Here is a 27,058-nt window from a genome sequence, read left to right as displayed (position 1 = left end):
AAAAGCTACAAAAGGACTCAATCAACGCAGGCTATGTGGAAAATGTGCCGACGTTGGCTCAGCCTGGCTCCGCCTCTTCCGCTACGTAGCTAAGATGGATGCCGTTGAGTGCGAAAAGTGTGCATCGAGCCACACCCACCGTTTTGACCGTTTTGAGTACACCATCCGAGTCCTTTCAGTACACCTCTTTTCGCCCCGATCGTAATCGGAACGGCCTACGTACTCAAACCAATTATAGTAATTACGGGTATAAGTATAAGTACGGATATCGGAAAACACGCCGTCGGTCTCCGGTTGTCCTCACCGGGTTGAGCCAGCAGCGGCGTGCTGGGCAGCGCCGAGGACTCGTAGGTGGGGTGGCTGGTCGCAAAGCTCTTGAGGGGGTGCGCGTGGGCGTGCGGGTGGGCGGGGCGGTGCGGGGGCAGGTTGGTGGGGTAGCTGGGCTCCTCCTCCGTGGTGCTGGAGCCGTGGTAGCTGCCGCTGCCCTCGGGGTCGCCGGCCAGCAGCTCAGAGGACGGGCAGGATCCCTGCGATGAGGAGCAGGCTGCGGCTTGGGGAGGGGGCTCCACGCTGGGGGTGGTCCGCACCGATTCTGGGTGGGGAAGATAAACGTTATTGGTGGTGTGTGTGTGTGTGTGTGTGTGTAGTGTAGTGTTTACTCCCTGCTGTGCACCCGGCAGGTGGGCTGTGTTCCTCTTCAGCACACACACACACAAGAGGGACAAAGCGAGCAGTCTGTAAGTTCTGGTGTGGCACTGATCACACGTAAAGGGATCCATACCATTAAATTGGGTTTTGTAACTCAGCAACTGTTCCCTTTTGCTTAACTGTATTTTACTTTGTTGTTTATGGATGCTTTGCTGACCGTGACAGTTTTGTAAATCGGTTAGATTACTACTACTGGCAATTGTAAAAAAATAAAAAAGTATTGTCTGTCAATATAGAATAAAGTACCAACTGGACGACTTATATTCAATTAAGATAGAAAGTATGAGCAAATAGGATGAAACAATCGGATAGAAACTATACATTTTTTGATACAGTCATGAATATAACTTAATATATATAACTAAAACACAAACTCAAAGACATCCAATGTTTTTGGTAAAGCACTTGAGTTAATAGAATAAATGCAACAAAGAAGACAAATGGAGTGAATACATGCAGTATTCAGCATTAATAAGCTGCAGTTTAAGCCAACACATTAAAAAGTTAAAACTCATTCTCATACCAAATAATAATAAACACTAATGAATAAAGAACAATTATCTAAAGTCAAGTACAGTTATTAGGATTATTAAGTTATTAGTATAAATGTTCACGCAGAGATGCAACACATATTTAACCTCACACCTACATCTAAGCATGTCCAATCACAAAACTAAACCAGACCACATAATAACATTAAGCAACCAATATAATCAATACACATTTCACATTACACATTTTTCTCCAATGTGTAAAACACGTTCTGCGCATGATCAACACGGCCTTCAGTTCAGCTCCTGGCCGGCGGGTGGGGGGACGTCTCACCTGAGGAGTCCACCCTGTCTAGACGGGAGACGGGGGTGGCACAGACAAGGGGCCGGGCCAGGGGGTGCCCGGGGCCCTGGTGGTAGAGGTAGCCACGTGGCGACGAGGCCAGGCTGCCCATGTGATAGTGGTGATGGTGGTGGTTGTCAAGGGAATGGATGGGGTGAGCGCTGATCACAGCTGTGAGAATGGACATGGACACACACACACACACACACACACCCCATAACAAACAGGATGAAAAGCCGGACTTGATGTAAAAGACGTTTGGTGGCATATGTTGTTGGAAGGCATAAGCATGCAAGTCACTATGGTCAACAGAAATAGCTGTGGGGAGAGATGAAGCGAAACTCTCTGCTCTAAATGAAGCACTATGTTCTGCAGACTATACTGTTGGCTAGGTAACTGAAAGCACAATCTATGCTAACGTTGTTAGCGTCTCCTCCGTCCGGCGAGGTCATACAGTAGATACTACAACGAGCCGATATGGATATATAAACAAGACTGGCAGAGGGGGGCCGTGGGAGAGGGGGAGGGGCTTGTCGCACCAGGCTCCGCCCACTCACCGACCCCACCGACCGGTCCACACTTACGCTGAGGCGGCTGCGCGTCAAAGGGCATCATCATTTTAGTCCTCATCCCCCGTCGGCCTGATAGTGTCGACATGCTGTCCTCTGATTCGTGGCCTAAAAAAGGGTGTGGTGGAAACCAGCCAATCAGAGAGTTGTTTTCGAATTGATTTGAGTTTGCATTGTGGGGAACTTACACCAGTACGGAAGAGACCCCTGTAGTATTTTAGTTGCGTAATTCCTCTCTTTTTTTTTTTTTTGCTAACCTTGTTTGTTTTGGATGGTTTGGGAAAGGAAGTGAAAGTTTGGAATACTAAACATAATGTATGAAAAGAACGAAATGCGGTGCATGATAAGTACTCACGCATACATCAAAACAGCAAAAAAAAATCTAACAAGACAAACCGGGTGAACACAATGACACATGGTTTCATTCAGGGGAAGTTGTACATTTGTGGCAAAAAAAACAAAAGGTTTTCTTGCTCTGTATACATTATAATATCCATTCCAGAAACTTAGGTACACTAAAGGGGTACTCCTGACCGCGTTTAAAGAACAGCCCTGAGCTACGATAGGCCAGGTCCCCAAGACCAGCAATGGCAGTAACCTGTATTTCTCTAGAGAGGTTGCTGTTCCTGCGTCTACGTATGTTTGTAATTCACCGCTCTTTTAAAAAGAAAAACAAATCCTGCCTTTTAAAAAACTCTTTCAGGGTTGTGTTCATTCTAGATTGGCAGGGCTGCAGACTCCCCTCTTTAAGGACAATTCCGGTGTTTTGAACATCAAGCTCCCTTTCTGGTTTGTCTAGGATGAAATAGAGTGGTTGACACAGAAAGACTATTGGTGCTGTCTCGGGAATTTGGCTCATTTAGAATCACCCCTGCCTGCTTCACAATGGCTGGGTACGTGCATTCACAAACCTGTCCTTAAAACAACCCTAAACGTTAGTTTTCAGAAATGTGCAGCTCACCGAGTGGTGAGTGGTGTTCGTTGATGTTCCAAATCAATTATCGTAGCGAAATACAGTTTCTGTCGTGTTTTATTGCACATTTATCTCATTTTGTACATCCCATTGATTTCTGTTGGAAGACTCATTGTTCGTTGGTCGGAAACGGAAAGGGGGGCTGTTTACATTTGGCTGTAGTCTTCGCTCGGTTCTAGCCCTACTATTGAGACGGAGAACCAAGCAAAAAGACTACAACCAAATGTAAACAGCCCCCCTTTCCCCCTTGATTTGGAACATCAACGAACACAAATAACCACTCAGTGAGCTGCACATTTCTGAAAACAAACGTTTAGGGTTGTTTTAAGGACAGGTTTGTGAATGCCCATAGACAGCCATTATGAAGCAGGCAGGGGCAATTTGAAATGGGCCAAATACCTGAGACAGGACCAATAGTCAAAATTTCGGTGTCAACCACTCTAATTCATCCTAGACAAACCAGAAAGGGGGGCTCGATGTTCAAAAATACCGGAATTGTCCTTCAACTGCACAAAAAACAGACTAACGGAATAAAGAAAACTTACGGAGAACAGTATGTGCTTGCAGTAGCGACCACACTTACTACTGAAGATAACACACATTGACCATGGAAAATGTGCCCTGGTACATACAAGTAGCAAACCATTAGTGTCACATGACTGACACCCATGTTTGTCCTACGACGACTCCCCCTGTGAAAAGGTGACGAGTCCGTAGCAACTCGACGGGGAAAAAAAAAACGCCCTTCCCCTTCCCCCCCAGTGAGTGCTGCTCACACCCTGGGCGGGGAGGGGGGCGGGGCAGGGCGAGGTTTGGGCCACTGACCACGGTAGGAGTTGCGGCGCGGCTGTTGCTGCTGCAGGTGGGAAACGCTGTCGAGGCCCCCGCCGTCGGCCGGCGTGATGTCCTGGGAGCTGCGGGGGATGGGCGTGTCCGTCATGGCCGGGTTGGGGTCCGGGGACTTGTCCATGGGCTTGAGCTCCAGCCGCTCGTGGTGGATCCACAGGTCCGGGGGCTTGAGGTCCTTGGAGTTCCCCTTGTACTTGTGCGAGCCGTTGGTGGACTTGGACGCGGCGCGCTTCCTGGGGGTTGAGTGGGTGCAGAGAGAGCGGTTTCGTTCAGAGACGTGTAGTTCTGTTGTTGATAAATATACTTGTATACTTATTCATTCTTCGTCGTTTATTACGGTCTAGGTCCGATAGACCTGGTGGCGTGCAAGAATAGAAGGCCACACATTTCTATATTCTGGCAATAAATCTTTTATTTTTCCATCCATCCATCCATCGATTGATTACTCTCATGCACCAGGAAACGAGTAGCAGACTCCACACTAGTGAAAACAAGTCTCCTACCCTACGTCCTCGTATATTAAAGCAGCAGACGCAAAATGTGAAAATGTGAGCGACAACGTGTTTGTCCGCACACCCCAAACATAAAGGGGAGAAGCCTCATGAACAAGTGGGTCAACACAGGATGGATGAATGGAAGGGAACCACACAGAACGCAGGAGCAGAGGGACACCGTACTTTTTCTGGTGGGAGGTGGTGCGGCGGGTGCACAGGAAGGCGCCGACCACCACGACGATGATGGTGAAGGCGCCAACGGAGATGATGATCACGATGACCAGGATGTTGTCCGCTCCACCGGGCTTCCCTGAGGGGGGGGGGGGGGGGGGGGGGGAGATGACATGCGGTGAGGAAGAGCGAATAGATAAAGCCCGCTCTAAAACATATTTACAACTCACTGTCAAGTTTGTGTAGAACAACTGGAATTTAACCAGTGCATGTCTAAATGCCATTAAGCCAATCGTCAAAATGTCAGTGATTCAGTGAATAACAAATATTAAAAAACGGAATCCAGGGCATTTTCTATTAGTTTGCTTTGTAAAAACTGCCATCTCCTCGCCTTTAATGGGCAAGAACAAATCATGAACAAATATAAATAAGGGAGCATCTTACCGACTGCGTTTCCGAAACCATCTGATGGGGGCTGGTTACTTCCTGGCTTTACTGGAGGGTTGGCTGGAGGGTGTGAAAGAGGCACAGACTACTGGTAGGCCCGTTTAAATTACAAAACCTGGCCCGTCTGCACAACACATGCGGGAAATCCCTCGCAGTTTAACCACGGATATATAAGAAGAGTTACACCAGATGCCGTCATTGGGGTGAAGTATGACAACCCGACTATGGTGAACGTCTCACAGAAACAGACAATGGACTGAAACCAAAAAAGCTGGTTCACGCTCAATATGAATGAATGAGCAATGTAGTTCTAACATATAGTTAGAACTCCATGAACTAGTGTTATTTATGTTTTCATGAATAACCAAACATAGTGTTCTTTCATTGTTATAGCAATGGTTGATCATGACATAATGCAACTGGCAAGTTCACTGCCAGTTGGGAGAGGATGCGGATATTTAATATGACAAACAAATAATCTTTGCTTGTGCCGCAATTTCTCTCATCTATGCATTATCTCATATACAGTATCCTCAAGTTCCTACACCAATAGTCTATAAGTCAGGTGAGAAGATAAGGTCCCTGGGCAGGAAGCGAGGACTGCATAAGTTCTACAGTCAGCAGTGCGCACAGAGAGATAGCGAGAGAGCGCGAGAAAGAGTGTGGTGAAGGAGTTTACCTTGGTCATTAGCCATTTTGTCAGATGACTCAGCTTAACAGCCCAAAGGAGAGCAGCGAGGGAGAGAACATAAAGCAAAACAGTTAGCCGAAAAAGAGCAGTGTAGGAAGACTGGCAACAACAGAGCACAGACGGAAAGAAGAAGAGAGAGGAGGTGGGAGTCGCAGGGTGGTGAGACAAAAATCCGAAAAGAGAACTAGGAAGAAGGGAGAGTTAAAGGTGTCATTGCTCCGTTTTTTTCATTAATTTTGCGTTGGCCAATAGTAGAAATGAGTGCCCTGTGAGTCGGTTCTGGTGCTCCTGTCTCACACTGCTCTAGTGTGGTGGAGGAGGAGGAGGTGGGCGGGGAGGAGAACGACCTGATTTTGGCTCTTGACTCATGACATGCAAATGACTCGCCTCTGATTGGCTAACAGCACTGTCCATCACAGTAATGAAATCAATTCAATTTACAGAGAGACACACAGAGAGAGGGAGAAGGAGAGCGAGACACACAGAGAGAGTAAGAACGAGAGAGACACACAGAGAGAGGGAGAAGGAGAGCGAGACACACAGAGAGAGGGAGAAGGAAATAAAGACACAGAGAGAGGGAGAAGGAGAGAGAGACAGAGAGGGAGAATGAGAGAGAGACAGAACCACTGGGCTCCTTGGGGGTTTCTGGTTGATTGAATACAGAAAGAAGAGCCGCTTCGGGGCACCGCGTCCGGGGGACCGTGCACGGGTCCCGCCGGATGCGGTGCACGGCGGCCTGTGCACGGCGGCCTGTGCACGGCGGCCTGTGCACGGCGGCCTGTGCACGGCGGCCTGTGCACGGCGGCCTGTGCACGGCGGCCTGTGCACGGCGGCCTGTGCACGGCGGCCGCGATGCACGGTGGAGCTCAGCTCAGCTCCGGCCGCCGCGGTGCCCCGAGGCGGCTCTTCTTTCCGTATTCAATCGCTGTGCCCGGGCCGCGTAGATGTTGAAGTAGCGGTCCGATCCAACCATTTCCTCCTCAACTCTTCTTTCTTGGCCAAGAGATTCGTTATGATTTATAATGGCCGATCGATTTTTAGTGAGCCTTGAGAAAACCCTGCGTGTTTTATTAAAACCCCTACGAGAAATTATATCTTTAAACTGTACTTCAAATATATGCAGTCTTGGAAAATTGTTCACCACAGGAAGGGGCTGACGCAGCACAATCGCCGCGATGCTGGATTCACACATGAAGCCGCGGTGGTTGTTGGCCAGACAAACAGACAACACACAGCCCTTGAATCCTTCAAGCACCACAACCATAACAAAAAGACGAAGCCCAGGGAAAACATCCATTATGTCGTTCTGTGTGTGGGCCCGTACAAATTTAGACACTAAAGGGCGGCAATAACGCTCTACGTAACAATTGCAGTGATTGTTATTTAGCTGCTGAAGCGACGCAAGACACAACCTGTGATGTGTTAACAACTGTCGACAAAGACGTTTACTGCCTCACATTAAGGGGGCTGGGAGGGGGGGCGGCGGTGGTGAATAAATGCAGTAAATGGTGCAAACGGTGTCGGGAGTCACGTCCTCCTCCTTACTCTTGGGGGTGCGGAACTGCACGGCCTCCGACATGGGGCCCATGCCCTTGGAGTTGCGTGCCTGGATCTTGAAGTAGTAGGCGGTGTCCAGCGTGAGCTCCTGGATCTGGTGGGTGAGCCGGTTGCCCACCACCGGCTCGATCACCCAGTCGTGGACCTCGGCGTTGACGTCCGTGCTGTAGTAGATGATGTAGCCTGGGGGGGGGGGGGGGTTGCGATGTGAATAACTCAAATTTTTCATGGTCGAATAATCAGCGGGTGGTTATGAACGAATAATCGATTATTCGATGTGTGCCGACATTCACAAAGGCAGCCATGGATCATCGGCAAGAAATCACTTCATATCTTAAACGCAAAAAAAACGAACTTTAACAGTGATGAGTGTTGAATGTGTTGTATGCATATATATTAATATTTATGCTTGTGTATTGTGTGTATTGTTTTTCTGTACATGATTAATAATAATAAAAAAAACTAAGAGTGCTACAGAACCAACATTAGTTCCCTTCGTTAATTCTTGTTTATTTGAATGGGGAAAAAATGTTAACGGCCCAAATGTTAAAAATCGACTTTGACCCTCAGGAACGAATAATCGAATAATCAAATATTCTGACCCATCCCTAGCACACACACACACACACACACACACACACACACACACACACACACACACACACACACACACACACACACACACACACACACACACACACACACACACACACACACACACACACACACACACACAGAGGGAGGCCGTATGACAGACAGAATAGTTTGATTGTTCACTGATGCAGACATTGAGCTGGGCTGGAACACACAGAAATAGATATACAGTTTGTATGTGACTGAGTGAGTGAGCGAGTGAGAGCGAGAGAGACTGACCAGTGATCTTCCCGTTGGCCTCAGAAGGAGGCTGCCAGTTGACGATGATGGTGCGGGGCTTGCCCTCCTTGCTGACCACGGTGACATCTTTCGGGGCCGAGGTCGGGCCTGTTCAGAGTTAGAGTAGAGAGCGTCAGGACAACCGTTTGTAGCAATAACAATCCCAATGTGCCTAACCTACCCGCATGCACACATTCAAGTGTATTGGAGTTTGTGTGGCGGCTATCCTGAGCTACTTAACGTAGTTACGTTTTCATTGTGTGTGAATACATTATGTTTTCAGCTGGATTATGTATTTAGAATGTACAATATTGATATTTTCACGATGAAAATGTAGTTTAGTGGCTAAAACATGTCAGTCATGTAGATGCTAAGTCTAAGGCTACAGGGATCTAGGTCTAACTCTGCAGCATCGAGAGAAATACGTTGTGTTTTCAGCAAGCCTTGGTTTTTGAGGGTGGGCTCGGTTTGAAGGGCATAGGGATAGGGTGGGAGGAAGAGCAGATTTTTTTTTTTCTCCAAAATTCTGACTAAAGCTAGCTTAAAATCTTGCACATAAAGTGCCCCCCAAACAATTGAATGCACCTTTAAAATGTTTGTTGTGCACAACCATATTCCCAGTGTGTGTGTGTGTGTATCTCACTGGTCTCGAAGGTGGTGCCCTGAGCGGTCATGCTCCACACGCTGGAGCGGCGTCCCTTGGTGACCATGACGGAGAACTCGTACAGCGTGTTGGGCTTCAGGCCCGTCACCATGTAATTCAGACTGGTGGTGTTGGCAGTCTACACACACACACACGCACACGCACACACAGTATGTTACACACTTTGACCACTAAGTGGCACAGTCACCATAGAACAACGAGCTTCTGCTAAAACACAGACCTGCTTGCTTAACATCAACACACGTCATTTACCGTCGGGGCCTTCATCTACAAACGACAAGTCTGCATTGTCGGGGATGCAGAGAGCCCCCAGAGGACCCGCTGCACCCCCCACCGAGGGGGGTGTCAAACCAAGGGCAGTAGGGTAAGGCGGGGGAAAGTGTTCTGGTCTTTAGAAACAGGAAGTAGCGGTCTCTTTAATAATGCAAGAGCTACTCCCACTAGGCTCTCTGGCTCAGGGGCAAGAGATGCAGCAGAGAGATTGTGTGTGTGTGTGTGTGTGTGTGTGTGTGTCCCAGTCATTACCAACACACACACACACACAGATATATGTTGGTTTTTGTGTACAGGCATGTTGGTAATGTGCTCCGCTGAGATATTCATAGTGTGAGGCGTTTGAGTATTCATGCTATACAGTGGTTTTATGGAAAGTGAAACCAAGCGCAGTGCGCAGTAGCCAAGAAAAGGACGAAGGGAGACGGGTGGATGGTACGCAAGGCTGGCCCATTGAGTCTTAGACACACTCTCACAAAGCCGCAGCGATAACCTGCTTCTTGGCAAAAACACCCCGTCACGCTCTATTGTTTAGTTTCAAGTCTCTAGACTGCAACAACTATGATAGGTTGAATTATCTACAGGGGTATAGTATTAAGAAGATCAATACTTGTCAGATATTATTATTATAGTAGTAATATAATATAGATAATATAGTATACTTATTATTATTTGATACATTTGGTTTGGCTCTAGTTAGCTATAGCGTAAAACGGTGTGTGAGTCAAAAATGCAGCATCAGGCCATCATTTGTTTTATAGCGCTCAGTTAGTCTTGACCTTGTTGAATAATTTATCAACCCACACACACAATCCAAATTTTTTTTTTGGTGCCGTGATCGGAGGATTGATTTGAACTCTTTGATTCAGGGTCTGGTCCTCTCTTCACCTCTGTGGCACCCTCACTTCCAGCCCCAACCCTATGCAGGCTAGCAGGGGAAGCACTGGCATATAGACAGCCTTAATTGGTCTTAGATCCACGTTGACCTGCTCATCTCATTAATCCCAAACGTGCAATTCACTATGGAGATCAGGAGATTGATTGATTGAGAGACAGCATTTACAGAAAAGGTGCTTGTGTATTGTCATTTTCTTGCTTTAATTTAATTGTGTAATGTACTCTCATTAAACAACAGTTATTAAAATCAAATGTTACCCCTGTGAGTTATACCAGTGTAAAACGCACTGATAAACAAGGGGTGGGGGGGCGGCAGAAAACCTGTGCCGTAAATCAGAAACTGTGAGGGGCATAGTTAAGCCTTGTTACCTACTTTGTAACCAAGCTATTCTACCAAAGAAAACTCATTAGTGCGAGTTGATTAAGCTTCCAGAAAGCAGATTTAAATACGATTTCTAGAGTGAAAATTGTACACAATCTTTGCTTGAAATATTTACAGACATATTTTGAAAGTTTACTACTGCAAGCTGTGTTTGTGTTTGCCAATGACACACTTACAGATCCCCATCTCCAGCAACATGACTGGTCTAAACAAACATTGTGACATTCTGAATTGATGCTTGGGTCCAGATGACATGTTTGTTAAATAGAGTTACTGCCTTAGTTGTGATGAATGAAACAGGTGTACAAATAATGTCCACAACAATCTGAGAGTGTAGTGATGGGCAGCAGGTAATGGAGAGGATTCATTTTAAAAGATAAGCACAGAATACTCACTCCAACAGTTTTTCTTTGGTTTCTAAAAAAAACTGTTAATGAACTGAACATGAACGAGTTCAAAACTGAATCGGTGAACTATGAACGTGAATTTATTAATTTTCTTTTGTATGAACTGAACTTTGAACTAGTTCATGTGAAGTGTGGACTTGCACAACGCTGCCCAGGGCAATCAATCAATCTAGGGTCTGCCTCACAGGGGGAAAATAAAAGGGGGTCGCCCCTCCGCCTTACCTTCATCTTGGTGTTGGCGGGGATGTTGGTCTTCCAGCGCACCGTGTAATAGCGGGCGTCCGTGATCTTCTGGTTCTTGGGCAGCGAGTTATCGGCCCAGGTCACCTTCATGGTGTCATGGCTCAACACCGAGGCCTGAACGCCCACGGGAGGCAGCATGGGGGAGGGGTCTGGCACTGGGGTGTGTGGGGCATGGAAGAGGTCGTACAGGTCAACATCGGGGTCTAAGGGGTCTGCATGCCGGCGGGTGAGAACACCAACGTGAGGCGACAAAAAAACACACGCAAATTAAAACGACGATGACCGTAATTAAAAAAAAAAAAAAACACAGAGCGGAGAGTGAAAGCAAAGACAGATAAGAGAGTGAGAGAGAGAGAGAGAGAGATAGAGAGAGGAGAGAGAAAGAGAAAGAGAGAAGAGAGAGAATAAGAGATCAAAAAAGAGAGGGGGAGAGAGAGCGAGAGCAAAAGAAATAGAGAAAGAGAGAGCGAGATAGAGAGAAAGAGAGCGAGATAGACAGGTAGGGAGAGATAGATAGGGAGAGAGAGAGGCGTTGGCATGGACACAGAGGTGGAGATGGAGGCCAGATAACAGCATAATTCACCCAAAATAATACAAATTAAGTCATAAGCAAGATGCAGGGATGACACAAACAGAATCGGGTTAATGCATTAAAATGGAGGGAAGGGTCGGGGGGGGGGGGGGGGGTGGGGGGGGCCGCAGCAAGGTTGGGAGGGTTTTGGAAGGAAGAGAGAAATAGAATATTCTATTAGAACAAACATACATAACATAACATACATCTATTCATCTAGAGGCTACATGATGTGGCAAGCTAATATTACAGCTGGGCAATGATTCAATACTAGCATTTGTCGTCTTTTTCTGGTATTTTCGAATTACCCATTTTTGTAGGCAAAATATAAAAAGAGATGAAAAGATATGGGCTTAAAATGGTTACAATAGTCAGTTTGAAATTGTAAGAGAGGTAGGGGGTGTAAGAGAAAAGGTAGGTTTCATCCTATATCATATTTTCACACAAAAAATAACTAGCCTAAAGCAATAACGACAACAAACAGAGTGAATCCCTAGCCAATTCTCTGTTCAAAGTTTAAAAATGTCATCAGAACAGAGGTGGGAAAATCCTGTGACCGAAATGGAAATGCTAAGGAGATTAGGATCACACCGAGTCGAACAATACACTTCTTTTCAAAATCAAAGACACAGAGTGCATCAAGGTGCAAAATAGAGATAGAGAGATACAAAGAGAGAGAGAGATGCAGAAGGAGAGAGATACAGACAGACAGACAGATACAGAGAGAAACAATTCAACTCAACATACTGAGCATGGACAATATCAATCCCTTTAAAGGATAAGGGAACCCCCTGTTTCAGTTCCAATTTGTACACTCAACATTTCAATGCGTTTTGTTTTGAGAGATCTAGGGAGGAGGGGAAGGTGTTATCCCCATGCTTTAGACCAGCAACTTTTGCTGCTTTTTATAAGCTTGTAAATGTGTCGAGTATTAGTGTTATAATGAGACGATATGAAATGGGCCACACACACCATGACGTTGTATTATAGCTCTCTAGAACGCTAAGCCCTCTCTCAGAAGCAGCCTTCGACATTAATCGCTGCCCAGATGGAGCCACACACATCCACAAAACACTCACTCCCTGGCGTTGGCATAGCCTCTCTGCGTCACTTCGACATCACTGAAAGAACAGGATCTGAGTTCGGACCCAGAGTAGAACATTCACAAACTGGTGGGCGAAGACTGGCAAGATTTTTATTCTACATTCACTATTTTTTGGAGTTTTACAGGGACAAAAATTGTATAGACTTATGTTGAAGATCATAGAAGACAAACTAAGACGCGAGTACTAAAGTAAAAACTAGAACAGGGTTTTTGGGTTCCCTGGCACTCAGTGCCTGTGTCGGGGAACAAGGGTGAGACGGGGGGGGGGGGGGGGGGGCGGCTGAGCCAAGGACGCTAGGGTTGCCCTGTGTGAGCCCAGAGACGCAGTCTGGAGAGGCTGCATCTCTTTATGGAGCGACCGCCAGTCCTCCAGTCGAGCACAGTAATTAACGTACGCCGACAACACCCACGCAGAGGGTTAAGGTGTTTCGCAGATCTAAGGTCAAACAACAGCGATCGGGTCGGCTCTCACAGAAAATAAATTGAATTCTGTACATTTGCTATGTAATCTATCGTCATACTCGACTCCTACTGCACAGCGTAATAAGGTTTCTAGAAACATTAACATTTCACCAAAGCCCATTATCTGTCATGTCACACTAAATAGCTCTTTAGCAATGCAGTTCACTTGAACCCGTTTGATTTTGGTTAATATTTTCTTTTTTTTTTTTATATTTACTTCTTTTTTTTGTCGTTATCATGTCGTCATCCTGGGGTTCTATCGCTATATCCCCTCTCCTCTTTGCAATACAATCTCATGTCTCTGCAAAATGAAAACGGATCCCAGCACTATGCTGTTGAATACTAGATTAGTACTCTGCTTTACTACAACATACAGGTAGAGCCTGTTTGTAGCTCAGTGGTCTGTCAACTGTACTCCAGCATCTGTGTATTAGCAACAAGATGGGTAAGAAACACATTAAGAGCTGACAGCTACGTTTAGTGGAGAGGCTGCTCACAGCGGCCTCTATTGTGTTTGTATTTGTGTGCATGTGTACTTGCCTGCACACATTAGTGCAGGGATGCACTTCAATAAAGAATGAGAAGTGACTGACAGGGGGCTGTTGGCAGAGGGCAGTGACTGTGTTCTTGGTGCTTGGTCGCAGGCCTCGGTCTGATTCTGGTGATCAACCTGCAGGTCATTTACTGCAGCTTCTCCCCCAAACTGGTCGGGGTCAACAGCAGCAGCCCTGATTAAACGGTGTGTGTGTGTGTGTGAGAGTGAGTGAGTGAGTGAGTGAGTGAGTGAGTGAGTGAGTGAGTGAGTGAGTGAGTGAGTGAGTGAGTGAGTGAGTGAGTGAGTGAGTGTGTGTGTGTCTCGAGGTAGCATTGGGATTGTGGTGAAAATGGAAAAGTCTTTTTTTTTGTTGCCCAAACTTTGAGTTATTGTTTGTCCTGTATTTATACGCTTTAAAACATGAAAGTTCACACACAGAATACTGGCTTACCACTAAGCAAAACAACCATCCTTTGTTTTGTTTTTCCCCCCGCTTGTTTCTGAAACCCACCCTCTCCCCACTCCACACAATTGTTCTCTCAAACCTAGACGTTCCGACACGCGTGAGCACAAAGTCTTTCAAGCAGAAGTTCCCCAAGAAGTTTTTAAAAAATTCGTTTTTTTAAGTTTTGTGGCGTGACGTGTAAAGGTTCTATCTATGTAGGTCAGCCCGGCTGTTTAATCCCGGCTTCAACAAAGTGGCAGGCCCCCCCCCCCCCCCCCCCCCCCCGAGGGCCCTGCAGCGGCGGCAGCAGAAGACGGCACGGCCGCGGTTCTGCTTTGCGACGCAATGCGTGGAACTGACAAAGCGCTGCCAAAGTCACAGCGGGGGGTCCGCCAGAGCGCGGGGGGGGGGACGGCATGTGTGTGCCAGGCAAAGAGCTCTTCTGAGGAAGAAGAGATCTGGCTTTGAGAGCCCCTGGTGCGCATGTCAACGGCATTGTACAGTAAAGAAGAATGTGTGTGTGTGTGTGCGTGTGTGTGTGTGTGTGTGTGTGTGTGTGTGTGTGTGTGTGTGGTGTGTGTGTGTGTGTGTGTGTGTGTGTGTGCCATCAGACATAGACAGGCTTAACCTTCTTGCAGCTGATCTGACGTGATTCAAGGCAGGCAGCTTCCCGCTCCGCCCCGGCACACGGGGGTGAATCCAGTGACAGATTTTGTCGAGGACCAAAACCTTCCTACGGAGGAGGCTGAGCAGGAAGAGGAGCAGCTGGTTTTTCCAGAAGACACAGAAGCCAACCTGGTCTCACCCCAGCCTCCTCAGAGCGAGAGGTGCGGGTGAGTTCACACGCAAACGTACACACGCTCTTTGAAGTGAGCTCAGGCACATGGCTGAAGTAAAAACATTCCAAAAAGTTAGAGACTTTTTAACAGAGAATGAATTGCTAAAGGAGCTTTGCCTGCCGTGTGTCAGTGGGGCTGTGATGACAAGGTTTGTGTGTGTTTGTGCATTAGTAACACGCAAAACACGCAAACATCAACAGTTCTCGCGAGAGCACAATTTGAATTTGCTCAGCGAGTGGAACGAGTAATGTACTCATTCCCTGATTCCCCTGGATCTGAACATTAACCAAACACCAATCAGTGTATCTGATACAGGCGGGCCAGAAGCGAGCTAAACAGATGACAGCGCTGCGAAGGAATCAGTCAGTAAACATTGCAAGACGGCTACGGATGAACACCAGTTGTTCAGCCGTAGCCATCTTGGCTTTTCCTCTAAAAGAGGAACAGACGACGGCGCTCAAAGCTTTCCTTTGCAAGAATGACTTTTTTTGCCGTTTTACCGACCGGATACGGCAAGAGTCTAATCTATCGGTTAGCTCCGCTGGTAGCTTAGGGTATGGGGCTCTGGATACGTCACCCTGTGTATTCTTCTGATTGGTCGTAGTGTTATCCAATTGCGTGCGGCGATATTTTCAAATGCCTGCTTGGTTGCCGCCCCTCGAGTTGGGCCGTTTTCATTACTCGTTGCCAGACCCTCCAGCTTTCCAGATGTGGGTCTGGATTTCCAGGCTATTTGCATGTGTGCGCGATGAAGAATGCCTTGGCAGGCAGCCAACACAAACTGACCATTCACTAGTTAGGGTCACACCAGCTGCGTTCGAAATAACACAGCGACACTAACACTGGCCATAAGATGTAAATGAACATGCATAAATGACACGTGTGCTTGTTAAAAACACACATATAAAACACAGTGGCGAGTTGCTCACAACCCGGCCAACCAATCAAACACCCCAAAGCTGGATATAGAGCTACTGCAAACTGCGGAGGGCTTCACATGGGGAGAACAGAGCTGGACTGGAGTTAATCAGAGCCCCTGGATCCCCCAGAGCACCTGCGTAATTGGGAGTCCCGGCACACACACACACACACACACACACACACACACACGGTGGAAATTGTCCTGCAGAGATTGGTTAACAGCACTGGCAGTCAGCCGTGTGTCATGTATACATATATGAATGGTCTATGCATATTTAATGATGTCTGAGCATGGTCTAAATGTGCCGCCGCACTGGGGACCAGATGAAAACGCCAGAGCCCTTGATATTATCGATGGAACCCTTGCCGTCCACACCGCTCAGAGTTAAGTGGAGCCTCGATGACTGTGTGGTCGTGACGTGTGCGGGTGCTAACCTGACTGGGGCCTGGTGATGGCGCTCTCATACACGGGGATGCCCTCGCCCACGTTGTTGAAGGCCTTCAGTGTGATCACATAGTGGGAGCTGGCATCTGCCGGGAGGAAGAGAGAGAGAGAGAGAGGGACAATACACACACAGGACACAAACGTCAAAATCACATTGTTGATCGCTACATTGAAGGGGTGATGTGATATGCTTTTTTCGACTTTTCCCTTTGCTGTCAGGAAAGGATAAAAACACATGAAGGTGGGCCGTCATGTACATGACCCAGCCGTGCTGGTCCTTCCAAGACTACACTCACTTTATGAGTAATACCAGCATTATCGTCATTGAGTTAAGTCATTTGCTCATGGATAAGTGAGCGGTAAAAAACCAAAGCACAATGACCAGATGGGGCTTATTTGGTTTATTTTGGAAAACTAAAATGTAGCATGTAGGAGTAGTCCACAGATCAAAGCCCCCCCTCACAACGGAAACATCTAGCCGAAACTATTGACTTTGATGAATTCCACACATGAAAACCAATCCCAAGGAACCCCTCTGTGGAAACACGAGCACAAAACAACAGGAACAACGGGAACAATTACGGAACATGTCAGACAATAGTACAAACAACGACGACATTTGAATTAAAAAAACAAAACATCCCCCCTGGATGGACATGACCAGGGGGGGTGATGTGTTCTTCCTACCGAGGTTATCGATGCTGTAATAGCGCTGCTTGTAGTCCAGCTTGATCGTCTGGGCGTGGGGGCTACCGATGCCGTAGCCGATGGAGTAGCCGCGCACCACGATGTCCTGGTTCTCCGGGGGCGTCCAGCTCACCACGATGCTGTTCACCAGCGGCCGCACATGCAGAGAGCTGGGGATGTCAGGCACCTGGGACTCTGGTGTTGGGAAGCATATATATATATATATATATATATATATATATGAATGTATATATTAAAAGAAAGAAAGAAAGAAAAATAGAGAGAGAGAGAGAGAGAGATTACAACAAACAAACAAAGAAACAAACAGCAGCAGCAGACTTGCTCATCCGTGACAGTCTCTCTGGGGTCTGTGTGTTGCTGCTAGATTCTGTTGATCCAGCAGCCTGAGGAATCAGGAATCGAAGGAGATAAAGACCGACTTTATGCGGTGCAGCGGTTCAGGTGAGTCAATGTTCGGTTAGTTTTCACACAGCTTTTGGTCACACTTTGGGGTCTGGTGCTATACACCCTATGGCATCAAACGCTCTGTTCCTCGTCCATGCCCGAACATGAATGATTGTATTTGGTGCTTTATTTTTTTTACTATTGTATATCTTTCCTTTAAAAAAAGATTTAAATGAAAATCTAACAAATAGGTCTATAAAGTGAAATCATGTGTCTTGAACTGCAAATTACCTCTGTAAACATTATAAACAGACCCAAGCTTATATGGCTGTAAAAGCTATAAACACGCCCAAGCCTTTAATGATTTCTTCGCATTGATCTGAGCTGGTTGAAAAAGGATGGGAGAAAGCTCTTAGGGAGAGTCACTTTGTTAGCTGCTGTTCAGGTTCAGCCCTCGCCAGCTTGGCCCCCCTCGCCCTGGCCAGTTTGGCCACGTTCGAATGGTGTCTCCAAAAAATGTCTCAACGTATTTGATTGGCTCCTGCTAGTGCGCGTAGAGGACGGCTTAAGGCAAGTTATGGCCAATCAGTAACTTTTTATGCCATTGCATTTTGTCCGCGTGAAATCCGGCGTAAATTACACTGGGAGATCTAACAACTGCTCGCTCTCTCCCTGCTCGCCGTTCCTCATGTTTTACCTTCTCTACTGACCGGCGTCACTGCCCCCACAGCACCGCAATCACCGTCGTGATCGATAGTCGTTGTTTAATATAATGACATTAAAGATATAATAAAGCATCACTACTGTATATGTAACATACCACAGTATCGCTGAATACTCGATTCCGATTGGTCAATAACGGTCCAAGAACGGGATACCTCTGCTTTTTTTTTTTACAGTTCCAAATCAATTTGCTACAAATCCAGATCACGATGCACCATTAGACCCCCACAGTGAGTGAGTCCCAAGTCTGAGAGTGTTACCGTCGAGGTCGCTCTCAAACGTCTCCGCCGTGTTCCACTCTGTGGCTGGCCCCGTGCCGTTCAGCGTAGCTGCAGACACTCGGAAGGTGTACTCCGTACCTCGCTCCAGACCTGGACAGGCGCACACCACCACCACACCAACAAACACACACACACATCACCAGGACAAACGAAGAATGTGTAAAAGATCACAACCCAAGGCTTAACAGCAGATAAACAAACTGGAAGTATGAAAGAACACCTTTTATTTGTCCAAAGGCCTTTCCCAGAATTCATTGTGTGTGAATGTGATATCCGCCTGTTTACGCGCGAGCACATTCCACAAAACAGAGTGAATCCCCCGCAAACTGAACTATATGACAGACCATCTCAGTAGTGTTTTTCTCAAGTTGTTTTGGAAAATGCTTGTGTTTAAAAGCTGTGTATTATACCAATGAAGTGTGCATTGGTGAAGGGCAGTTCATGCAAGGTCTGATATCTTTCTGCAACATTTGAGGGTGCAGCGAAACCCACTAGCTCCATCGATTTGCTAGCACTACAGGTGCTTAAAGGACAATTGCGGTATTTTGAACATTGAGCGAACACACAACAGAAACTATTTCGCTAAGATATTTCATTTAGAACATCAACAACGAACACCACTATCCACTCGGTGAGTTGCACATTTCTGGGAATTCAAAATCGTCTGTCCCCAAAACAACCCTAAACGGTTTTTGAATTCCCGTAGCCAGACATTCTGAAGCAGCCAGGGGTGATTCGAAATGAGCCAAATACCCGAGACAGGACCAATAGTCAACATTTTGGTGTTAACCACTCTATTTCATCCTAGACAACCCAGAAAGGGGTTGTCTAGGATGAAGTAATAATATAATATAATAATAATATAATATAATAACGTGCTAAATACTGGAATTGTCCGGTATCCAGACCCATTTTTTCCTGGTATGGCCCACTGTTAGCCTAGGGACCCAGAGTGTTCTTTTTCATTTGCAGTAATCTTTAATTTTTCACTGTAGGAGGGGATCAGCCTGTACACTACGAGATAATTCCCCCCCCCCCCCCCCCATTACAAGAGGACAGCAGCCCCAGAGGGATGCTGGCTTCTGAAGATGCCTCAGGGCTACATCACTTTCTAAATGCCTTTGAATAAACAATCCCTCTTTCACATCTCACCCCCTGCTATCGTCCCAAAATAACTAGATAAAGCAAAAAAAAAAGCAGAAATTGACTTTTAAGTGCGTATTCTCTTTGATGCGGATCACAGCACGGCTCTGACATTGAAACGATGCGGAGACAACATCCAAAATTAATCTCCATTTCTGAGGGTTTCCGCTGCTCCAAATCCATTTGATTTTGGTTAGTCTAGTTTCTCGTCACAGTGGCAAATGAGTATCATGAGGAGTACTTATGAGTTCGGCGGCAGAGTGAGAGAAAGCCCGACGAGAACACAGCCAGCGGCACACAGCCAGACCCCCCCCCCCCCCCCCCAAATCAAAAGAGCCTCTCGGACACTCCCTGGAGCCCCCGGATTGTAAAGGCACCGTGCAGCGCCGCTTAGATGTTCAGACGATAACGCAACACTGGAACTCCACCAGATAGAGAGTGTACGCCACGTCAAAACCTGAAAGGAGCACCCAGCAGCCGGCGTACAGCCTGGACTGGGTGTGTGTTTCGTTGCAGTTTTGTTACGTGTTTTGTTTACCGTCGATGATCTGGTACAGCTGGGTCCCCCCCGTGGTCTCCGCCGCCTCGCTCTTCCGCGTGCCCTTGCGGTAACGGATCTTGTAGCCCGTGATCTCTCCGTTCTGGGTGCCGGGCGGCGGGGGCTGCCAGCGCACCATGATGCTCTGTGTGGGGGCGCAGATCACCGAGACACTTCAGACTGAGCCGACGGGGAAGTGGACCGGCAGACAACAACACACACACACACCACTCACTACCATTCACCTTCTTCACATGCACATCCGCACGCACACAGTCTGGATGTGTGTTTGTGTGTGTGTGTGTGTGTGTGTGTGTGTGTCTGTTACTGGGGTAATGCTGTTAAATAGAAACTTTGTCTCTGCCGTTCCCGGTGGCTGTGAGTGGCGGCGGCAGATAAGACTCAAAAAGCTAACACACATCAGAGCATGGCCTATTTAACTTCCACTGACATATTAAGAATCAATAAAGGCATACATAACATATACACAGCGTCCTGATAAGTGTGTGTGTGTGTGGTTTTGGCGCATGGGTGCGGTAACCCCCTCCAGCAACTCTAAAGCAGGCAAGCAAGCACTTGCCTCGCTGGTGCTCTAATTATTTGGTTTGTGTGAAGTTATTACTGTGTGTGTGTGTGTGTCGGGGAACGTGGGGGGTAACTCAGCATGCGGCAAGAGTTAATTAACACGCTTCTCACTGTCTCGCCAACGCACAAAGGCCTTTGTGCGCATGCAAGCATTCACGTGCACAGCATCCGCAGTGCCTAGGGAACACGGCGACGCGTAGTCTGAGCTAAGTGTGTTCAATTATTTTCCTTTTTCCTTGGGAGGGTTTTTCGGTCCTAGCTCATCATGCAGTTGAGGACCTCCCGCTGCCTTACCCCCCATCTATAAATACTTGTTTAATGCCGAAAATAAATCATGGTGGAACGCGAGAGGGAGGGCCAGAATAAATAATAAAAGTAGAGCATGCCCCCTCAACCTTAGATTAGAGATTAGAGTAAATACACAACAACTAGAAGGTCTTTCTACTTCTACTTCTGCATCCTGCTGCTTAGTTCTGTTCGACTGAGCACATCCACCAGCTCAATGTGTTTGTATTTATTCTTTGTGCAAAATTATTAATACAATTATTATAAAATGATAAAAGTATGAATTGCTTAATAATCATTACGCATAATAAAAACAATCTTATTGTTTTTTAATAAACATAGGACATAATAGGACAGCCTATCATGATTTATTCCTAACATATACACATGTGAATGAGTCGTGACAATCAGTTGGAAAAACTGATTTGAAAGTGTTGATTGCAGCCTTGATGAATAATATTGGTTTGTAGAAAAACAAACAATTACGTCGCAATTCCAATCTCAGAAGCCGACATTATGACCATAAGAGCCTCCGGCCGGTGTGGATCTGCTCAGCGGTGGGGCTGAAGGAACGTGACTCCAGGTCTAACAGCCAAGTGTGTGTCATGCAACGACAGTGGTGGGAGGGGAGGAAAAGTTAATATTCCATTCAGACTTCACGCCTCTGCGTGCTGCTTCTCTGTCCTCTGTGTCAAGAGTGGGTAATGAGCCTCAAAACTCTTGCACTCTGTTTGTGGCGTTCACACCAGCATTCACGCATCGCCAGGATGGGAAAACGAAACTGCGGGCAGGCCGGTGGACTTCGTGTCAGTTATACGAGACCATTTGAAACTGCCATTGCTGATTCATTCTGCAGGCTGTTTTAGCTAGCCTGAATGCCTCTTTAGCGGGCGAAACAAATGACCAGGATTTCTACTCACGATTAAATAGCAGCAGCAGTAGCACACTTGTATGCCTTGCATAATAGACTCAAGCCAAAACAATAGCAGCACCTGGGAGTCGGTGCCAATGCAGCCTTGACTGACACATTAAGAATCAATAAACAGCTGAATGAAATCCCTGGAGGTATGATCACGAGAGGGAGGTGTATACATGCGTGCGTCTTTGCCTCATGAATTATGCGCTCTATTTGAGTTTGTCGTTAAAAAGACACTTTAGTTTACCAGAACAAAGAAAATATCACAAATCTCAGCCTCTGGCCAACAAAGACTGGGTGGAAATAAAAAGGCAAGCTGTGCTGCATCGATCCTGACCCTTTTCAAAATACCAAGAAAAATGTGGTCAAAGTATCTATTTAGAGTTAAGCCTCAAGTACCTTTAACAGACACTGGAGAAGATCGAAAAGCTTTCTGCTCTGTGTGCGTGTGCGTGTGTGTGTGTGTATCCAGTATTGCCACCCAGCCAAGGTCAGAACAAAAGCTCATAGTGTCGAAAGACTATCCGTAGCCTGCAGGCCATAAGTCTTTAAGTGTGAGTGTGTACCGGTGTATGTGTTTAACTGGCATAACAGTTATTGTTATTGGCATAACATATTATTAACAGACTATTTGGACTGACAAATCGAAAGTAGCTTGAGATCCTGGATTCCAAGCCTCATAAGACCAGTCGGGCCTCCAGCCTGTTGAAAGCCACCCCCAAAATAAAACTAAATAGGACGAATCAGTGATAGAGGAGGGCGCTATAATGATTTAAAAGTAACGACAGCACCCAAGGAAGTGTAGCCATCAACAGAGCAATTGAAACCGTTTTATATGAAAGAGCTCCAAGTAACAGCGATAAAAGATGCAGAGAAACGTGCACAGAAGGATTTTCTCAGAGGTGAATTGATGGGGAATAACGTAAGGTTCACTCTCATATGTGGAAATCAATTGTCTGATATTTGACATGGATATCTGGTCTCGGGAGGTGACCAGAACCTCCCCCATGACCCAAAGGACGTACCTTTGAGTTCTGCACCTCCAGGCTTAGGTTCTGAGGCGGTGAGCTTGGCACTGCAAAAGGCAAAAGACATTTGATTCTTTCAATGACATTTCTCGGCAGCAGGCACAACACATCCAAAGCATGGCCGTCTGGGCTGAGGTCAAATCCTCTCAAAATCAGGACCTAGCTCACCATCAGACAGGGTTCTCACGTCCACGTCCGGGGTGGAGACACCGGGCCCGTGCTTGTTGTAGGCCACCACGCGGAAGCTGTACTCTGTGAACTTCTTCAGGCCGTTCATTGTGTACGACAGGGTGCCGATGTCGAGGTCCTGGGAGAGACACGCGGGACACATGCAGACCGAGACAGTCAGAGAAAGAGACACACAGAGAGAGAGAGAGAGAGAGAGAGAGAGAGAGAGAGAGAGAGAGAGAGACAAAGGTTCTGAGTTTTTAGGCTTTAGTTTGCATGTTAAAAGTGAAATAATATTATTTATGAAGATTTAACTGAAATCATGTTTCTTTTCTGTAGTAGAAATCATTTTCTTTTTTGCTTAAATGCCTCCTTAATATTGACTGCCACCAACTGCACAGCCAGTTGTCTTGATGGCATTTGTGCTGTACCAATCGGGCACATTGGCACACGCCAAATTATCTCTTCGCCTCTTTTCTCCCGACACATTTCAGAAAATCCTCGCAATTCTGATCAGCCAGACATCCACAGCAATGCAATCACACATCACTATGTTAAGGTCAACTGAACACCCGTGACAGCGCTGCCCTCCACTCCCCTCCACACCCACACTCCTTTTTGTTTCATTTTCCCCCTGTGCATTGTCCTTTTACTTTTCTCCCACATGCTCCCTTTATCTTCTCTTCTCCATTCCGTCTCTTCCATTTCCACGCTTTCCTCTCCCCTCAGACAGCGGCCTTAATAGTCCCATCTCCACCGTCTTCCTCTCAATCCCCTCTGCTGGTCACACCTCCAATATCCAACCCTTTCACTTTCTTTAGCCTGATCTCTTCATCATTCTTTTGGTTGTTTTTTTTATACAAAAATAAGAGTTTAGCCTTCTTCTGTCGTGTTCAGGACTTTCTTTTCTTTCCCTCCTCACCCTTTGTTCTTTGTACCTTATCCTTCCGAATCTCCATCCGATCTCATCCCTTTTCTTCTCTTCATGCTCCATTATTCATGTTCTCCCTCATGCCCCTTCCTCCTATTCATCCATCCATCCTCATTTCCCCCATAATCCCGCTTTACTCCTCCTTCATTCTACTTTTTCGGCCTCCTCACTCTCCATCATTCTTATGTGTCTCTTATGTTTCCCCCCATCTCCGAACTGCCACCCCCTTATCTCTGTCTCTCTCCCACCATCCCTTCCTCCCTCTATTCATGGTTCTCTTTTGCAGCTTGTCACCTATATCCTTTATCATAAGAAAAGCTTTTAAATGGCTTGCTGCAATGGCCAAAGAGCCAAACCCCCCCCCCCCCTCCACAGACGAGATGCTTGCAGCGCAGGCTTCCAACCTGTGGAGCAACGCCTGGGTGGCACTGCCTCGACTTTGCTGTTGGTCAGATAATGTGTGTGCACTCTGGCAGCAGCTAATGTAATCAGTTGGAGGCACTGTGTGTAAACTGATTTCTTACTTGAGGAGAAGCCCGGCCTGACAACCTGGGCTGTGAAATGGGATCAGTGCCAATTGATAAATAGATCTCCTTGACTTATTGACATCACAAATGATGCGGCAACTTCTGTCTACCCGTTCGGAGAATGACACCATGAGAACTACAGCAGTCAGCATCTATTATGCATAACAAATGTATAATCTAAATTATCGGATGCAACGCCGTGGCAAACATTTCTGCAAAGTTTTTTGTTGTTGTTGTTTCGCAGACACAATGAGGTATTTCAAAAGTGGTCACATGGTGTGTGTGTGTGTGTGGGTTCCTCTTCCTACCTGCTCCGTTCCCAGGGATTGGTCGGTGTAGTAGAGCTTATAAGTCAGGATCTCTCCGTTGCCGATGAGAGGTGTGCCCCAGCTGAGGGACACCGAGGTGGGGGTGTTGGAGACGGCTTGTAGGCTGGGGGCAGGCCCGGGGACCTGGACTGGAGGGTCAAAGAGACATACAGGAGGTTGGTTGTAATTTAAACTGCGTGCAACTATTCTGTCTTCGTATACGTCTATTTTACCAAATTAAAAAGATGCAGACCACCGGTCTAGATTGTAGTATCTACACATTTGTCTTTTGTAAATCACCTGCCTTTGTAAAATAAGTCCTTGCCAGGAAAAAGAGAAGAAACCTGTAGATGTTATCTGCTACCACAGATTGAATTAGACACGAGAGGAAAAGAGTGTTTTCCACTCTTTCAACATTAATCATTAGTGTGACTGCCCCTGGTTGTGTTTAGTCGTAGGACATCCCCGCTCGCCTCACCCCACCACTTCATGTTGATGTTTATTGCATTAGGATTGGCTGGCAGTGAATATTAATATTGCTGCATGCCCCCCGTTATACTACCATGGCAGTGGACCAAAGACTACATTCAACGTGAAAACTCATAGCCAAGTCTATTTAATATGCTTCCTTGGATTAAAGCAGCAGTCGCCAACCACAACACTCTCCCTGTAGCTCCCGAAAAAGAATAGAGAACTACATGCACAAATAAAATATACCAATGTTCAATTTTGCAAGCGCTTCTCGCTCTCTCTCTTGACCAGTGATGGGAATAATGGCGTTATAAATATCACTGTCACTATTCTCTCTCTTTCTCTCTCTATCTCTCTTTACTGTTCATCCTTGGTTATTGGGCACAAGACAATCGCATTAATGATGACGATTGAGGTAGAGGAACATGTCACGGTAAGCCAATCAGTGGTAGAGTTGGGCGGGTGTTGTTTACACATTCGAAAGCACGCATAGTCGGACAGACGGACACACAACGACAAGTGAGTCAACGAGAATCAGGAATGGCGAGCCCGAATAATCCAAAAATAGCCTTCTTTAAATGGAAGTATAGCCATTACTTTTCCCTCCAAGAAATTAAAGGAACGAGTGTAATGGTGGAATGCACTTTGTGCCCTGGACAACAGTGCCTCTCCACGTCGGTGTCAAGTCATTCAAACATCTTTCAACGTTGCATGCTTCCATGCATTCCATGCTTTCGTGCATGAACATGACCATGAACATGAACATGTACATGTACATGAACATGTACATGTACATGTTCATGTATTTTGAGTTCCGTTAAAGAGGGGTGGAGATGGGGTCGAAATTATTTGACACGTTTGAGCAATTAAAAATGTACTTGAAAGTAACGCAATAGTTACTTTCCACAGTAATATATAATATATATATATATATAATAATCATAATATAATCATAACTGAGCATAACAGTGAATAATGGCACTTCATATGATCTGCTCACTGCAAGTAAAATGTATTATTATTATTATTATTAATAAGTATGTTGGTTGTTGTTGTTGGTTACTAGGAACAAAATAATTTCCTCATACAAATGGAAAATAGCCCACATGCCTTTATTTTTTGTGTTGGAATGAAATTATGTAATGAAACTTAATAATTGAAGGTACATTGTACAATTCTAGACAGCTAGGTTTGATATGCTTGCTATTGTTTTCTTGGTTGCATCAATTTGAAAGTTGGACCAAAGCCAATGTAATTCAAATACAATTAGCCAAATAAAAGGCCTCAAGTTGGAAGTAAAATCTGGGCTGTGTTTTTTCTCTCAACGCTTCAATAGGTAGATCTCGTCTTTCACCAAGGCTGAGGTCAGGGCCCTCAAAGTCGTGGTCGTGGTTCAATCTGGACTTCAGAGAGTCAAAGCCAAAGTTTCTTCCCCCAATTCCTTCTCCTCCATTGCCGAGAATCAATACATGGGTCTTATTATGCAAACGCCGACCTGCCCATACCCGCAATACTTGAAACTGCATCCAACCCGTGTTCCGACAGTAGCACGAATTACATTCCGCACCCGACCAGACCCCCTATAAATTGATACAGACTCCTATGAATAGCGATATTCATAATATCATCCGGAGGCGCACACAGCTTTTGGCCTTTATATTATATATTATATTATATAGATACCTATATATAATATTATAATATTTA

The 27,058-nt window shown here is 46.2% G+C and overlaps 1 protein-coding gene across 6 annotated transcripts in view; it reads right to left on the bottom strand.

Moving 5' to 3' along the window:
- Positions 1-27,058, bottom strand: part of neo1a (neogenin 1a) — a 151,746-nt gene that overhangs the window by 4,218 nt on the left and 120,470 nt on the right. For 4 of the 6 annotated variants that reach the window (XM_084475974.1, XM_084475977.1, XM_084475978.1 and 1 more), the window contains exons 10-27: positions 24,881-25,029; positions 23,115-23,253; positions 22,944-22,993; positions 20,133-20,277; positions 18,431-18,541; positions 17,043-17,237; positions 16,346-16,441; positions 11,012-11,244; positions 8,810-8,948; positions 8,167-8,274; positions 7,282-7,476; positions 5,725-5,757; positions 5,043-5,105; positions 4,611-4,737; positions 3,910-4,166; positions 2,127-2,219; positions 1,534-1,713; positions 305-592 (exon numbers count right to left, since the gene is read on the bottom strand). In XM_084475974.1, coding sequence (XP_084332100.1) covers positions 305-592; positions 1,534-1,713; positions 2,127-2,219; positions 3,910-4,166; positions 4,611-4,737; positions 5,043-5,105; positions 5,725-5,757; positions 7,282-7,476; positions 8,167-8,274; positions 8,810-8,948; positions 11,012-11,244; positions 16,346-16,441; positions 17,043-17,237; positions 18,431-18,541; positions 20,133-20,277; positions 22,944-22,993; positions 23,115-23,253; positions 24,881-25,029 — 2,601 coding nt within the window. The remainder of the gene's footprint in view (positions 1-304; positions 593-1,533; positions 1,714-2,126; positions 2,220-3,909; positions 4,167-4,610; positions 4,738-5,042; positions 5,106-5,724; positions 5,758-7,281; positions 7,477-8,166; positions 8,275-8,809; positions 8,949-11,011; positions 11,245-16,345; positions 16,442-17,042; positions 17,238-18,430; positions 18,542-20,132; positions 20,278-22,943; positions 22,994-23,114; positions 23,254-24,880; positions 25,030-27,058) is intronic. The other 2 variants (XM_084475976.1, XM_084475975.1) reach the window with 2 other exon arrangements.

Source organism: Micromesistius poutassou (genome assembly GCF_964030765.1).
Source record: "Micromesistius poutassou genome assembly, chromosome: 12".
NCBI classification, from domain to species: Eukaryota; Metazoa; Chordata; class Actinopteri; order Gadiformes; family Gadidae; genus Micromesistius; species Micromesistius poutassou.
The sequence above is the reverse complement of the archived record's forward strand: the minus strand, read 5'-3'. Positions and strand labels throughout refer to the sequence as shown.